This window comes from Eupeodes corollae, chromosome 2 (genome assembly GCF_945859685.1).
Source record: "Eupeodes corollae chromosome 2, idEupCoro1.1, whole genome shotgun sequence".
NCBI classification, from domain to species: Eukaryota; Metazoa; Arthropoda; class Insecta; order Diptera; family Syrphidae; genus Eupeodes; species Eupeodes corollae.
Genome location: NC_079148.1, coordinates 857,325 through 873,438, shown reverse-complemented (window position 1 = coordinate 873,438; position 16,114 = coordinate 857,325). Strand labels below are relative to the sequence as shown.

At 34.4% G+C, this 16,114-nt stretch overlaps 2 protein-coding genes and 1 long non-coding RNA gene across 5 annotated transcripts in view; 2 read left to right on the top strand and 1 right to left on the bottom strand.

Annotated features, from left to right (window-relative positions):
• LOC129946773 (irregular chiasm C-roughest protein) overlaps positions 1-7,419 on the top strand; it is a 50,323-nt gene extending 42,904 nt beyond the window's left edge. Inside the window, exons 2-12 of the mRNA XM_056057090.1 lie at positions 1,704-2,122; positions 2,216-2,296; positions 2,397-2,548; positions 4,380-4,580; positions 4,644-4,820; positions 4,886-4,988; positions 5,049-5,176; positions 5,241-5,661; positions 5,716-6,049; positions 6,107-6,384; positions 6,445-7,419. Coding sequence (XP_055913065.1) covers positions 1,756-2,122; positions 2,216-2,296; positions 2,397-2,548; positions 4,380-4,580; positions 4,644-4,820; positions 4,886-4,988; positions 5,049-5,176; positions 5,241-5,661; positions 5,716-6,049; positions 6,107-6,384; positions 6,445-6,863 — 2,661 coding nt within the window. The 5' untranslated portion in view covers positions 1,704-1,755 and the 3' untranslated portion in view covers positions 6,864-7,419. The remainder of the gene's footprint in view (positions 1-1,703; positions 2,123-2,215; positions 2,297-2,396; positions 2,549-4,379; positions 4,581-4,643; positions 4,821-4,885; positions 4,989-5,048; positions 5,177-5,240; positions 5,662-5,715; positions 6,050-6,106; positions 6,385-6,444) is intronic.
• Positions 7,420-10,120: 2,701 nt separating this feature from the next.
• On the bottom strand, positions 10,121-15,712 carry LOC129944054 (uncharacterized). 3 transcript variants are annotated; one of them, XR_008781386.1, is made up of 4 exons: positions 15,327-15,712; positions 14,832-15,082; positions 11,064-11,247; positions 10,122-10,979 (listed from the first exon to the last, which is right to left on the bottom strand). It is a non-coding gene; the product is annotated as an uncharacterized LOC129944054 (long non-coding RNA). The 3 variants fall into 3 exon arrangements; XR_008781387.1 differs by having other exon boundaries at positions 15,392-15,712; XR_008781385.1 differs by having other exon boundaries at positions 10,121-10,979; positions 14,832-15,658.
• LOC129944053 (neurogenic locus Notch protein) overlaps positions 14,023-16,114 on the top strand; it is a 68,885-nt gene continuing 66,793 nt past the window's right edge. Inside the window, exon 1 of the mRNA XM_056053209.1 lies at positions 14,023-14,866. Within this exon, the coding sequence (XP_055909184.1) occupies positions 14,767-14,866 (100 nt within the window). The 5' untranslated portion in view covers positions 14,023-14,766. The remainder of the gene's footprint in view (positions 14,867-16,114) is intronic.

Here is a 16,114-nt window from a genome sequence, read left to right as displayed (position 1 = left end):
CAGGCAATTGTTTGGCCAATTTTCTATAAAAAAAAAATGGCCAACTTCTTGCTATGGTTTCAACTAATCTAAACAGCCAATTTATTATTTTTAACAAAACAATGGATACGGGTTCATATTGTTGCCAACAACGACTAATTTTTAATTGGTAAAACTTTTTTGAGCAGAAAACAACAACAAAAGTTTACAGGATTTTGAAAGAATGTAAAATGAAGTAACCGTCTGACGAAATAACAAGCAACGGAGTCATTCAAGAGTGAAGGTGGTCAAATTGATTGGAGCCCGTGTGCAATCCTTCCCGCTGAAATAGATATTTCAATTGTTTCCTGCTTTCTAAAGGCTTCCAAGTGTTTAAACAGTAAATTTTTAATTGGAAGTCATACTGTAATTGTTAGCCGATTTTCTACCAAAAAATTTTTTAATATTTAGATAATATCAACCGAAAATTGTCACTTTATATAAAATTGAAAGAAGACTTTTAAAAGATCAGCGAATATTGGAAGATCTTCCAATTGTGTATGCTTAGCTTTAACCCTTTATAACACAGAAACTAAATACTATTAAATTTGACTGGTGGCGCTGACAGTTTGATAGCTGTCATTTTCTGTCAGAAATAAGTGTTTGGCGGAGTCTAACTTCAGTCGTCTCCTTTATTTTGTTTGATTTTGGCATTTTATGAAATGAAACAAATTTGAAATAATATAGCATAATATATAATATAAATCAGCAATGTTTTGTTACTCAATTTAAACTATAACTTTTTCTGTGTGGACTCAAAACATCTATTTTTGTCTTGAGCTTGCTTACTCTTTCAACCATAATGACTTAATAGCCATCTAGCCGTCAAAATGAAAATTATATTTTCAATTTCTGAAGTAATTGCAAATAGAAGTCAGGGTCTCAAGTTAATGGTGCACTTATAACTTAGAAATGAGTGTTTTTTTTTAGCTCAGAATATTTTACTTTGTATTATGCATAATAACATCCCACTACACTTTTTAGTATATTTGTATAGGGACACATTATTTGGAAATCCATATCACTTAATTTCTGAAAGCAGATTCAAACCAACTTAACACCATGTTTCAAAGATATTAAAGCCACCCATAAAACCCAGCGAACACCATCATAAGCACCTCCATTTTTCGATAATATCACAGTTCCATCCAAAGCACTCTATTTGGCACGGAGCGGAGCAGAGTAGAGCGGACTGAAACACCGCCGATAAATAAATCTCTGGTATCGATAACGCCAGAGTTTGGCATTATAGCACAAAGAATCCAATTGCCATTTATATAGACCAAGACCATCGAAGCGATGTCGAAGCCGATGGAATAAATGGCCAAAAGTTGCATACACCACGCAAAAGCAAACCATGATGCTATTTTTGGTTCCTAATGCCACTTTAGCTCCTAGACACTCCCTTTTTAACAATAATCGTATTACTTTATCGCTTGTTTTGTTTTGGCCATAAATCCGAAAACTGTAGAATACTAGAGCTTTACACTCGTAGATGCCCCATCATCATCCACTTCTATACGAGAGGATTATGCATTCAAGTTGTGAATTGAGATTGAGACACAATCTTCATTAAATGCTTTACTTATTCTTTCCTCGTCGTCATCGTCTTCCTCCAATCACATCACCATCAAACAAATTCGCATTCATTAAAGTTTTTGTTATTTTTGTTGGTCCATTTGCAGGCTTCAGAGCGAAAGACGGTGGCCTGACACTTGGAAGTGCTGACTTTTAACGATGCCATATAATCACCACTCGATTTCGCTCAACACCATCACCATCAGGACTACCCCGTTGGTACATCTTTGGTTGGTCATCATCTTGACGTTGGTCCTACTCCTCCCTGCCACTGAAGTCAAATCGCTCAAGGTGTCTGGCATAAGCGAGGAGAAGTCTTCGTCGGCAACAGCTTCATCCGAAGGACAACGATTTGCTATGGAGCCGCAAGATCAAACCGCTGTCGTTGGGTCACGTGTAACGCTACCCTGCCGTGTCATGGGCAAGATTGGAGCTTTGCAATGGACAAAGGACGACTTTGGCTTGGGCCAACACCGAAATTTAAGCGGTTTCGAGCGTTATTCAATGGTTGGCAGTGATGAAGAAGGTACAACTACTCTCCATTCTATTCATTTCAGATCATTTAAATTATACGAAATTACTCGAGTATAAAGGAAATTATAATGTTGGTTTCTTTCAGGCGATTTCTCTTTGGACATTTATCCAGTTATGTTGGATGACGATGCAAAATATCAGTGTCAAGTCGGTCCTGGCCCTCTAGGTATGTTATTGGATTGTCTTCTTTTTTTTATTGTTGTTGAGACATAATTTGTCTTCAATGAATGGAAATTATATTACCTATTCGATTTTATGTGTTATAGGGGAACCGGGCATCCGTTCGAGATTTGCTAAATTGACAATATTGGTGCCGCCAGAAGCACCGAAAATTCTACAAGGCGACTACTTGGTCACCACAGAGGACCGAGAAATTGAGTTGGAGTGTGTTTCCGTTGGTGGGAAACCTGCCGCAGAGGTAAGGAAAAAAACAAAAAGATTTTAAAATTCAACAACGAATTTATTAAAATTGAGAAGCTGTGGTGTGTTTTCGAGGTTTTTGTACTTGCTATTAGCTTCTTTTCCAAGACACATAACGTAGAACATAGAATAAATGTGGTTGTGGTTCATGCTAAGATAGGACAACAACTAACATAGCAAATCGTATAACAGCTGTATAAGAGAATTAAAGTTTTGGAAATTCTAAAGGTTGGAAAACACTAAAGAAACATTTTTGGAAGAGTTAATAAAATTTCGGAAACAATTCAGAAATATTGAAAGCGTGCCGTTTTCAACTTACAATGGTGAATTCTAACCTTAAGGGGCCAGTTATAGATATCATTGGTTTTCATAATTGAAAACAATTATTGAAATTTAGTCGGCAGGTCGTTTATAGCGATCATTAAAAATGTCTATCATTGAAAAGATGGAAATCCAGCGAAAAATGTTCACTGACAGAAATTTATCATTGGAATTACATATGTGAAATTAGAATACAAATCAGTGGAACGATTCGAACCATTTTAAAAATAAAAGTATCAGCTGTTCAGAAAAATGATTTTCCGTCCGGAAAATATAAAAATAAATTTTTGGCGAAAAATAACAACTTGTCAAAAAATTCCAATAATTGATTTCAACTATAAAAATAATGACAGCAGGAAATTCGTTGTCAATGACGAAAATTGTGTTTCTTCTTCTTCGTTTCCGGCTGCTAGTAGCATGCAGCACTTTAACTCCTCCTGGAGCATGGGCGGCAACCAGTTCCTTCCATCTGTCTCTATTCCTAGCCCAAAACCTCAGCTGGGACCACGTCTCCAAGTTTTGGGACCGAGCTTCCTTCACGACAGATGATCTCCATGTTTCTCTTAGCCTACCAGGGCGCCTTCTACCTTGAGGATTCCATTAAAAGCACTGCTTTGCAATGTGATCGTCCGGCTTCCTCAATGTATGGCTAATCCAGCGCCACTTTCTCTGCGCGATGTCAACACCCACTTTTGTTTGCCCAGTCCTGATGAGCAACAGTTCATCGTTAGGTATGGTTTGTGGCCACCTGATGTTCAGGATGTAACGTAGACAGCGGTTGTCAAAAGCTTGCAACCTTCTCGAGATGTCAGCAGAGTACTTCCACGTTTAGCAAACTAACAACTTCAACTTGGTACGGAGCGTTATATTCCTGGAGTTCCACACTTTAGAAAGCATTCCGAATGCACCACAAGCTTTATTTATTCTATTAGTGACATCCAGGTCCGTTCCACCATCGAGTGCCAAATAGCTTTCCAGATAGTTGAACTGGTGATTGTTTAAAAAAAAAACTGGAACTTTTTGTATTTGGAAAATACAAAATCGCATTAAAAGTAAAATAACTCAAGAACAGAAAATCTTTTAAGCAAACGGAAAGATTTTTAAAGAACTCGATCTTTAATGATTTCAGTTTATTTTAATTGTATTTTTTTAATTCAATAAAAGAAAGGAACTGCAAATTTTATTTACAATCATCAATCATTTTTCCCCAATTACTTGACTGGAATCAATTGATTACAATCATTTGAGACTTCGTGCATTTTTGTATTCATTCACTTGAAGTGATTGCACTCATTAAATTGCGTTCAACTGATTGCAATCTTTGTAAGTTCAAATATTGGGTTTTTGAAAAATTTTAAGTCCCAATGTTCAGATGAATTCAATAAATGATTCACAAGATACTGCATTCTTTTACCAAACTGACATAAAACCCAATACCCACGTATAATTTATGACAAAATAACTACAAACTTTCATCAAAATGCTTCTTAACCTAAAAATACTTACAGATAACATGGATCGATGGTCTTGGAAATGTTCTCTCGAATGGCATTGAGTATGTTAAGGAACCCTTAGCCGATTCACGTAGATCAACTGCCAAATCTATACTTAAATTAGCTCCCAAAAAGGAGCACCATAATACAACATTTACGTGCCAAGCACAAAACACCGCAGACAGGACATACCGTTCTGCAAAACTTCTTTTAGAGGTAAGCCTTTTTTTTCAAAATGTTTCGATCATATTAAAAGTTCTATATTAAATTTTCTCAAAGGTTAAATATGCACCAAAAGTAACAGTGTCTGTTGTTGGTGGATCTTTGGCTGGCGGAAGGATTCCAGAAGGAGCAGAAGTCATACTTTCTTGTCAAGCCGATGCCAATCCCAAAGAACTGAGTTATAAATGGTTTATCAATGATGAACTAGTAACTGGAGATTATACTACAAAAATGGTAAAGACGATATATTCTTTGATAACATTCAAAAGACAATTTAAGAACTAAATCTTAACTTTTAGATTATTCACAACATATCAAGACAATATCACGATGCTATAGTTAAATGTGAAGTATTAAATGCCGTTGGAAAGAGCGAAGAAAGCGAAACATTAGATATAAGTTGTAAGTATTTTTAAACTTTTATTTTCCTGAAAATCCAATAACAAATTTCAATTCTTTCAGACGGTCCAGTTTTTAAACATCGACCAGAATCAGTTGAAGCTGATATCGGAAGTACAGTCAATCTGCGATGCGAAGTTGATGGCAATCCACCCCCAGAAATTGAGTGGATAAATGAGAATTCAGAAAGGGTAAAAACCTATTCCATCAGTTTTCTAGTTTTCAGTTGGTTCACAAAAGAACTTCTTTTTCTAGGTCGTGGGTACCTCGTCCAACCTCACTCTGAAAGTCAACTCGGACTCTGCTGGTCGTTATTATTGCAAGGCCAATGTTTTAGGTTTTCCAGAAATAGGAGCCGAAGCTACAGTCTATGTTAAGCGAGCTCCTATGATAACATCGCACAAAATTCAATTCGGTTCGATAGGAAATCGAGTGAAAGTTGATTGTTTAGCTTTTAGCGTTCCAAAGTCTGATAACATTCTGTGGCTCTTCGAAGGTCATCCGATCAATGTTAGCTTGGATGATACATACACTTTGGAGGAGCAGCACTTCCCGGAAGGAGTGAAAGCTTCCCTCATAATAAGGGACAGTCAATCGAGCCAATATGGCAAATACAACTGTACAGTAATAAATAGTTATGGAAGCGACTCCATAGTGATCACTCTTATACCAGAAAGTAAGTCCAAAAACCTATCGTCTTAATGTTCGATATTTAAATTTTCAATACTAGGATCGATTCCATATTTCCTCGTTGTGATGGGATCTGTTTCGTCAGTTGCTATAATTCTCATGGTGGCCATGCTAATAGTGGTTTACCTCAAGCGATCAAAGAAGAAACCTCTTCCAGCCGATGTCATCCCAGAGGGAAGGGTCAATGATAAATTAAATGACATGAAAACCGATATCCGCTCTGCAGGATATGACGTTGATTATTCAGAAACTTGTTCGGGGTCTGAAAGCCTCGCTATCAATTTGACATCAGCCCCAATGCCAGATATTGCCACAAAAGGTGGCACCTTAGGAGTACCACTTGCTGGTCCAGTGAAGCTCTCTAATGAAGATAGGTAACAGACTTTCAAACTCACATCACCACACTTGTCTAATATTCTTATTTTTTAAAGGTTTTCTGGTGAGTTCAGCGATCGATACAATCGATGTATGGTTAAGAATCAAAAGAACCAGGACATCAAGGATAATAACGGCTATGCTCCGTACTTTGAATACGCCCTCGATTATAGCCCACCAACGGACAGTATAAGCAAATCAGCTTCGAACACATTAACAACATCAACTACTCTCCCCCACTACAATAATCCCATATCATCGGGCAACATGAGCCTTCCAAGGTCCCGAAACGAGCCGCAGTATGTGCAAAGTGCAATGCAAAATGGTTTTCTAGGTAAGACTTGACCCACTTTTCGTTAGAATTCATGATTTCCAATTGAACTTTGATTTTTAGGACAACCATTGCTACAAAATGGCCTAGCCATAGATAGCAGATTTAGTGCGATCTATGGCAATCCATACCTTCGAACTTCGAGTACAATACTCCCACCTTTGCCACCGCCAAGTACCGCAAATCCAGCCGCAACTCCAGCTCCGCCACCATATCATGCTCCTAGAAATCACCCCTCTAGCATAAGCGGCAGCACAGCTGCCACATCCCTAAAGAACTTCGGCCCCAGTGCCATCGGTATTGGCAGCATCGGGAGCAACAGCAACAGTAACCTAACTGCGAGCAGCAACACACTACACTCCATTGCACCCCTGACAACGACACAATCCCCGTCGCAGGTGCTCAACCAAAGTCCCTCGGGACAGTTCATATTACCTTCGAATGGCAATACGAAAAAGGGTGCCCTCGCCACGCATGTTTAATACAAACTTAGACTTATAGCAAAACAAATCAATTCAAAATGAAAATTTATACCATATTGTGATTTCTAGAGTTAATTAAACAATTTTAAAAATTAAAAAATAAAACAATGCATATTTAAAACAAAAACAAAAATAAAAATAATAAATTATGATTTGTTTTCATAACGGAAAGTAGATAGATTGTAAATGTTTTTATAAGCCAAATTAATTAGTTAAAAATAAATAAGAAAATACAAAAAAAAAAAACAAAAACGAAAATAAATATAAATTTTAAAAATAAAATTAAAATTAAAAAAATTAAATGAAACACGTATCAATTAAGAGTCTAGTAAGTGTATTATGTGAATATAATAATTATATATATATAAATATATGAAAAATGCTGCCTTATTATTCCTTGTAAATTCTGATCTAATTTATAATGAAAAAGTGAGACGTACTTATATCTCTATATAAAAATAAAAATCTATTAGATGAATCTAATAATTTCACTTAAAAAACAAAACAACTTGTTATTTTGTTTTCTTTATTTATCATGCATGCGGATATTAAAATATTAAAAAACAACAAAAATTATTCCTTCACTAAATTTTAAAAATAAAAAATCATCCATTTTTTTAAAAAATACATACTTTTTTCTTTGATTGAAGTGAGTTTCAAAATTGTTTTTTAAAAATTTTAAGTTTTTTTCCCCCAAAATTTCAGAATTTCAATTTCTAACTATGCTTGAATGTCTATCATGTTATCTCAAATTTCATGCTTTTTCGTTCCACAAATAAATTAAAATTAAATGTACACAAAGCTAAATAAGGCAAGTTTAGACTAGACGACATAAGTGACTTAAAGGTAAGGCAAGTTTCTAGTATCTGATTGGTCAGATGTCAAATTTATTGGAATCTTGATTGGAAATGGGCAGGTTCAGGTAACATAAGGGACTTCATTTGCAGTCAACTTCATTCCTTGAACATAAAATTCTGAGTAAATTTTGACAAATGCTACTAGTAAGTTTTTCAATTGTCATGAATTTCAAATTCCGAAAAACACTCCTCAGGCAAGTGATAAGGAATATTAGTTGTTTCTTTTCCAAATTGACAAGAAACCATTTACAGAAAGCATTAAATAAAGTTGTGCAGAAAATAAATAAATCATAGAGTTGAAGGAAGAGACATGACCAACTGTCATTTTGACAGAAGTAGACTCGACTTGATAGTATGGGAGACTTTTCTTGACTTACTTTCCAGTCAACTTTCCATTAAAGTCGAATTAATTGGAAGGTAATTTTTAGGCAGCTGGCCAATCAAATAATAGAAACTTGCCTAACTTGCAAGTCCCTTATGTCGTCTGAACCTGCTCAATCTTACTACCAAGTCAAGTATACTTACGTGAAATACAAAATGTCAACTGAACATGTTTGTTTATTTAACTGAAAGCTGAACTTCATAACTTTATGATTTATTTATTTAGCACGCCATTCTATTTAAAGGGTACTTTTCATATTGAAGAAGGAATAGGAACTTTTTCTTTCGCGTGTGGAAAGAGTTTTTTGTAAAAGATTATTTTTTTTTCGTAGCTTCTGTAGTGTAAAAGATTATCAAGTAAAGTTCCAAGACTTAAATAAATGGAATCTACAAAAATTAAGTAGCTGCCTTGGTCTTATTTAGCGTTCAAACAATACTTAATTACTAAATGTGCACTACAGTCCAGGCGGACTTGGGCCTCGACCAACATGCGTCTCCAGCCAGCTCGGTCCCTAGGAAGCTGTCTCCAGTTTCGCACGCCAAGTTGGTTGAGATCTTCACCCACCTGCGTGCGCCACCTGAGTCGTGGTCTTCCTCTACTGCGCCGTCCCTCGGGATTAGAATCGAAGATGTCCATTCGCTCCACATGCGACCTAGCTATCTTAGCCGTTGCTGTACAGCCTGTACAGTTCGTCGTTATATCTTCTCCTCCATTCCCCATCTATGCATACGGGACCAAAAATCAACCGAAGAATTTTTCTCTCGAAGAATCATAAGATGCTCTCATCTTTCTTTGACAGCGTCCAGGCCTCAGCGTCATAAATGAGAACAGGGATGATGAGTGTCTTATAGAAGGTGATTTTAGATGCTCGAGAGAGGATCTCAATTTCCTTCTAAGTCCAAAGAAGCAGCGATTAGCAAGAGTTATTCTTCGCTTGATTTCTGCGCTGGTGTCGTTGTCTATGTTTATAGCGGTGCCTAGGTAGACAAAGTCCTTAACTACCTCGAAATTATAGCTACCCATGGTGACTTTTTGTCCAAGACAGCATATACTTGGTCTTGCCCCTATTGACCACTAAACCCATCTTCTTCGCTTCCGTCGCAATGCTCAAAAACGCTCTACTGACATAACGCTTTGATCTTCCAGTTATGTCAATATCATCTGCGTATCCGAGTAATTGGATGGACCTTGGGAAGATTCTGCCTCTAGTTCAAAGAACACAGTTGACTTCAAATGAAGTCCCTTTACCTGTCCATATAGTGATTTCGATTTTAGCATCCGATAAATAAGTTGCAGATGGATTCGTAGTGATTTTTTGACACTAAAGTTGTCAGAAATGTCAAAACTGACATTTGATTTATTACACAGCCAACCCATCGGATTCTGTAATTGGTATGCACATTGCATTAAGTTTTCAGAATAAGAATACCGTGACTTATTAATAAGTAATTGTACAGAGATCTGAACTCGTGTCTTCTGAGCCTGTTGGACAAGGTCTATTGTGAACGTTGTCTTAACACTCAGATTTCTGTCATAATTTTACAATCAAAAAATCAATTTGATTGAACCTATTAACTTAATTTAAATAAATCTCGTTGGTGGAGAGACTTTTGACCTTGATTTTTGTATTTTGTTTATTTTTTTAATTTAAAAAATTGATGTCCTTAGTTTCTTTTGGCAAAAAAAGGTTTTTTGAAGCAAAAAAACATCAGACTTGAAAATTAATTATAATTTTGTCCACAAAACCTACAAAGCTAAAGAAGTGCAATCATTTGTATCACTAAACTTAATTTCTTTACCAGAGAAATGAGCTTCAACCTTTAATTTAATTGTTTTTTTTCTTCTTTATCTGACAAGGTGTGAGTTAAAATTGTTGATCATTGAAACCAATCATTGGAATTTGTTTGACAGAACGGTTAAAGCGATCATTAAGAGTGTTTTTAATTTGAAAGAAAAGTTTTCAATTGAAATGGATATCTATCACTGGAATTGTAATAAAATAGAAATTCAATTTATTTCTTGATATTTTGATACTAAAGTCATCTCTTTAGAATAACGACCGTTCCGTCAGCAAAGTAGAAATATCAAAAAATAACAGTGGAATTGAAATTTTCGAATCTTTAACTCTGATAGTTCGAACTCTTTTCAGAACTAAAAAAGAAAACGCATAAAAATAAGAATAAAGTCCATCTAAAACCACGATTACTCTTTGACACAAATTTACTGATTTTCCAGCAACTTTTCATTTTTGAACTTTTGATATGTTAGGATAAATTCACCTTCTGTGGACAATTGGAATCTTCAAATTTCTGGCACTCATTCGATTTCTTTTAGTTTTCATTCTAAGTGCCTTTCTTCAAAATGATTTTAGCATAAACCTTATAAATAAAATTAATTGATATCCTAAAAAACATGGCAAAATGTATGTACCTAAAAACATATGTAAATATTTTGAATTAAATTATTAACAAAGAAACATATTTAAAAAATACGGTTTTCCCAAAATGGCAACAGCATTTTAAACTGTCACCATTTTAAAAGTAAATATTTTTTATGGATAGCAAGAAAGTATCAAATTATAGGAAAATGAAATATATTGGTGAATTTACAAGTTTCTGCATTTCTGCAATATTGAAGAATGGTAAAACGGTATAGATGAATGCCAAAAAACCAAATGTTTTGAAGAGTGACTGCAACAACATTTCGTCCGCTTATCTGCATTATGGCACTTCCTATAATTTGCGTTGGTGAAGACCTTTGCGTTTTTGGTTTTATATCTCTATCCAACTGTTGTTGGGCAGCCTTGTTTTGTTTCCAGATTTTAAAGTACAGAATAATGTTAATCCGCCATAAATTGATCTTTATTGTTTTAAGTCTCTGAAATTATAGGAAAAGTAAATACAAAATGTTCTAATTTTAATTAAAATATTATTAAAATAATAGAATTCCAAAATATCATACCAATCACGGAATTCGGTGAGTAGGCGGTGAAGGGAACAAAATGTCAATGCTGACATTTGTACAACCGGCAGTAAAAATGTCAAAATATTACTCAAATTTCATCGGCAACTAATTGAACGAATTCGGTATTGCTCACTATCGCAATGGAATTTTTGGGATATTTCAATTCTTGTCAAAAGCACATCTAAAATAAGTAGAAAATAATAATACCATCAGTTCCTGTAGTCACATTTTACAATCATAAACAAGAAAGAAAATAAATATTAATTTTACAGCTGAGACTTGTTAGAAATAACTCACAATATAAATACGCATAATCAAAAAAGTCTCCCTACAGCAGTATATTTTTAGTTCAATCTGTGATAAACTTTAAAATTGCTTGATTTTAAAGAACAATTTTTTTTTAAATCTTCTAAGATTGAAAGAGATGATTACAACTTACAATTTCTCAACTGAAAAAGTAAAATTTTATTGAAAACAAAACAAAGTAATACAAAGTCACAGCACTGGAGAAAAATAAGGAACTAAAAAGTCTCCGTAAACTCAACAATTTTTTTCTAAGTTTCAAAAAAAAGGAACTGTTTTTCCCAAAACAATAAATAATTTTACTTAATAACTAGTAGGACCACCTCTGTTTTTTATCACTTCCTGCAAACTGTTTTTCATGGAATAGACCAGTTTTGAAGTAGTATCGGGGGAAATTTTGTTCCATTGTGTACTCACGAATTTTTGTTCCGAAATGATCCAACAAATGCTTAATAGGGTTGAGATCTAGGGACTGAGCAGGATGTTTAACTTGCGTCTGTTGGAAAACAAAATTGTCGCCAACACCCAGTTATTCACCACTCGGACGAAGATTTTCTTTTAGAATGTTCAAGTAGCCATATTTATCCATGATTAGTCAATGAAAACAAGGTTTCCAACACCGGAAGAGACCATACGACCCCACACCATTACATTTCCATCGCCGCCGTGCTTCACAGTAGGAGTAAAGTTTTTCGGGTTAAGAGCCGTGTTGGGCTCCACACCATACGACGACCATTCGAACTAAAGATTTTAAATTTACTCTCGTTGGTAAATATAACTTGGTCCCAAAATGAGTTTTCCTTTTCCAAGTTTTCGATGGCGTAGTCCAGTCTAGCTTTCTTATTTGCCTTTCGAATGAACGGCTTCTTCCGGCTTACTAGACCATGTAATCCATTCTTGCTTAAGAGATTTCGAATTGTTTGAGAGCATACATCAACCTTTTTGCAGATTTTCAGTTTTTCAGCGAGAACTGGTGCATTTTGCTTTGAATCCTCTGCAACACTCCTCAGCAACCACTTCTCCGTACGACGATCTATTTTTTTTGGACGACCACATCTTATTCTGTTTAATATCGTTTTATTTTTTTAAATTGTTCCACAACGTACTGATGAACGAAAGATTTTTGAAATTTCAGCATACGACTTGCCGGCATTGCGCATGTCGATGATGATTTGCTTAGTTTTCGTTTCCATTTTAATTTTCTTCTAAGGAAACAAAATATTTTGCTAAAACATCATTGAAAACACACTCAAACTAACAAAAAAAAACAATAATAATGCAAGGTGATCAACCTTACATTGCCAACTAAAACAAGAGAATGAAATTTGTACAACGCTCTAAGAATATTGGCATGATTCTTAGAGCGTTGGACTATCATGCGAGAGGTCTTGGGTTTTTTACACGGGTACTGCCTCTTGCGAGGAACTGACAAATTCTACGAGAGTAATTCTTGTCATGAAAACTGCTTTCTTAAATTTGCCCTTCGGATTCGGCTTAAAACTGTAGGTCCCTTTCATCCTTGACAACAGTTTTGAATGATTTACCATATTCCTATTTTTAATGAGCTATCCCCGTTTATTTGCTTTATGAAAAATGTTGCTTTTGTTACTTAATGACTTTTACCTCCAAGCAGACGATATTTTTGTCTTTTTTATTTAAGAAATGATGGCAATTCCTTTCAACTATTCTTTTGAATACCTCGGCAATTTAAGTCTACCACATTCATCCATTTTATAAAATTAAAATATTTTCCATGATTCTTTTGTACAGATTCAAAAAGTATTAGAAAAATAAAAGAAATATTTGTAGTGTCTTGACATTTATCTAGATTTTCGCTTTTTTCTTCAAAAATTCAAATAAATTCATACAAAATTCTGGCCTTTCTATGTCGAAATAGAATTGTTACGCAATTCAAATAAATAGTAAAATAAACTAAGAGTTAAATTAAATTGTAGGAGAGAGATATTCTGAGAAATATTTTTCATGTTTTACTAGGTATCTTTCAAATTCAAAAAAAAATATAAACATTCGCAAGAGACTTCAATTTCACAGAGGAAAGATTAATCAGCATTTTTATTTTTTGGAAGCATCGCAAAACAAATATCTATAGTTTATTTTTATTATGTGAAAAAAAAAAAAAACGATATTACATAAAATCCAACACTCTACCTACATCGCATCAATCAAACATCGAAAGCAATTTTTCTACTCTAGCGACCCCCTTAAGATGTCGAAGTGCACCACCAGCCTTATAATAGCAACAACTTTTCTCTCTCAAGAATAATTGAACTACATTACCTTCATTATCCTCTCCTCTCTCTAAAAATATGTTTTTAAAAAACTAAAAGACTCGTTTTCATCTGTTCTACGAGCGTAATTTTGATTGAGTCAACAACTCCTACTCAAATGCAATCAAATTTTATTTCTCCAATTATTCCCTCTTTTCGATATGATGCTCTCTATCTATCCACATACTTGTTACCAAGAATGCAACTGCAGCTTATGAAACAACACTATATACCCAAGCGGCCATCTTTAACGAGTATCGAAATTATCCACTATTCAACTCAGAGACTCGGAGATCTTTTGAGTAAAAGTGGCTGCCGCCATTAAATTACTCCTCTCTCAATGGTAAAGTGGTTTGAGACGCGAAAATAAACGCATGCGCTGCCAAACTGCGCGGATGAATTTTTGATTTTTATTTTGTTTTGTGTTTAATGAGAATTTTTTGATGAGTGTAATTGTTTATAATTTAATAAACAAAAACAACAGTTACAGCTAAGCAGCGGTTGCACTGACAATAAAAGGGTGCGTGCGATTCAAAACAACAAAATTGAAATTGAAAACAAAAATGTGCTAATCATAAAGTGGTTCATGCCCGAATATCCTTTTCTTCATTTTTTTTTTCAAACGAATGAAAAACCACAAATTGGAATAAAATACAAATATTTTTAAATAAGTGCTGTTGCAAAATAGTTTACACTTTTAGTGAAAAGAGTGACAAAACAAAAACAGGATACGATTTTGATTATTTCCCAAGTCTCAAGTGTGTTCTTTCCTCGCTCCGGGGTGAAGAAAAGTAAACGAAACAAATAAAATAACGATTTCTTCGGAGAAATAATAAAAAATTCGGGATTTTAAAATTTTAAATGTCGTCCGTGTGTTGGCCTCGTTGAAAGAAGAAAATCTTTTGAATTTTTGTTTTTATTCAATTCACTTCCCAAATGAATTGGATTGTGATTAATTTTTATGTTTTCCTGCTTAAATGTGAATGTTTTACAAAAAGAAAATAAAACAGAAGCCCGAGTTAAAAAAAACTCAGCGCGCGGAAGTGACCCCATCGCGAACGACCGCGACGACGACGAATTCAACGTAAAAACTCTGGATTTGGATTACAATGTGGTTACTGGCCGGGAATACAGCAAAATCGGATAAATTTTGGATTAAAATCATTTTACTTACATTTTTCTTAATTGGGATTATTTGTAGGGTTGAAGGTAAGTCGTTAGTTATTAAAAATAAAACAGGGACAATAATTTCATCTTTTGTACAACAATTTTATTTTATTCCTCCTGACGACAATTTCACCATTTTGAATTTTTCATTTTTCAACTCGAACTCTAGGCTCTCACTCGATCTCGGCTCAGTTTGATTGTTTTGTATGTTCGATCTCTGTCTGGCGTATATCATACCAAAAGTCCTAAACCAGTTTCCTTTGAAGGTGTACAAAAGAGACAGACATACAATTTAGCAGAAATATTTTACATTTTTACTGCTCGTCAGCAAAATTTGTTGGAAAATTAATTTTCAAACCAAAAAAAAAAGAAAAGCGATCGTATTTTTTCTTAATTTATATTAATTTAAGAGAAAAAGGATATTTTCTTAATTAAATGATGATGGAAATTGTTGTGTAAAAATAAAAAACCGTTGCAATTGATAATTAAAAAAGATGCAAACCCATTTATGGCTGAACGAGCAGTTACAACTTTCCGATTAGGGACAGGTGTTCATTTTTGTTTTACTTTACGTCTCTGTTTGCCTCTCTTCTTCTTCTTGTTCTTCTTCTGTAGGAGTTTTCAACGTATTATTTTTCCTTTTCCTTATTTTATCCGGTGGTGGAGAAAAAAATGGTGCAGGCAGCAGGGTTTTATTTTATTTTTTTTTGAAAAGAAGTTGAATAAAATATTAAATTTCATATTTTGTATTTTGAAATTATCGACATGAAGACTAAGGATTAAACATTGTATACAGCTTTGTGTATGGTTACATAAAACTCCGTCAACAAGTGCAATTTCATGTTAGAATTAGAAGTTTGGATTTTTGACTAAAATTCCTTTAGGTAACAGGAAACCACCAGCAAGATAAAACATAATTTAGTTATGTAAACTTTTATAATTAGGTAGGTACATGGATATCTCAATATTTGTTTCCAATGAGTTGTACCTATGCACATTGAAATCATTTGTGAATAGGTAGAAGCTTCATATGAAAGCTAAGTTTGTTTAGAGGATTAAACTATAGGACACACCTACTTAGCTATTTTGTTTCAAATACCTATATAGGCAATTGGCCAGTTTATAGCTCTACGATTTCAAAGATTAGCTTATTCTCAGAATTTATAAAAGTTTCTCATACAAATTTCTCACTTTTATTGGCAAAAATCTGGGAAGAAAATTTGTACGATTCGATTTTTCAAGAATTCCCTATTGCACAATTCAAAAAGGATACAAAAATGAAAAGCTTAT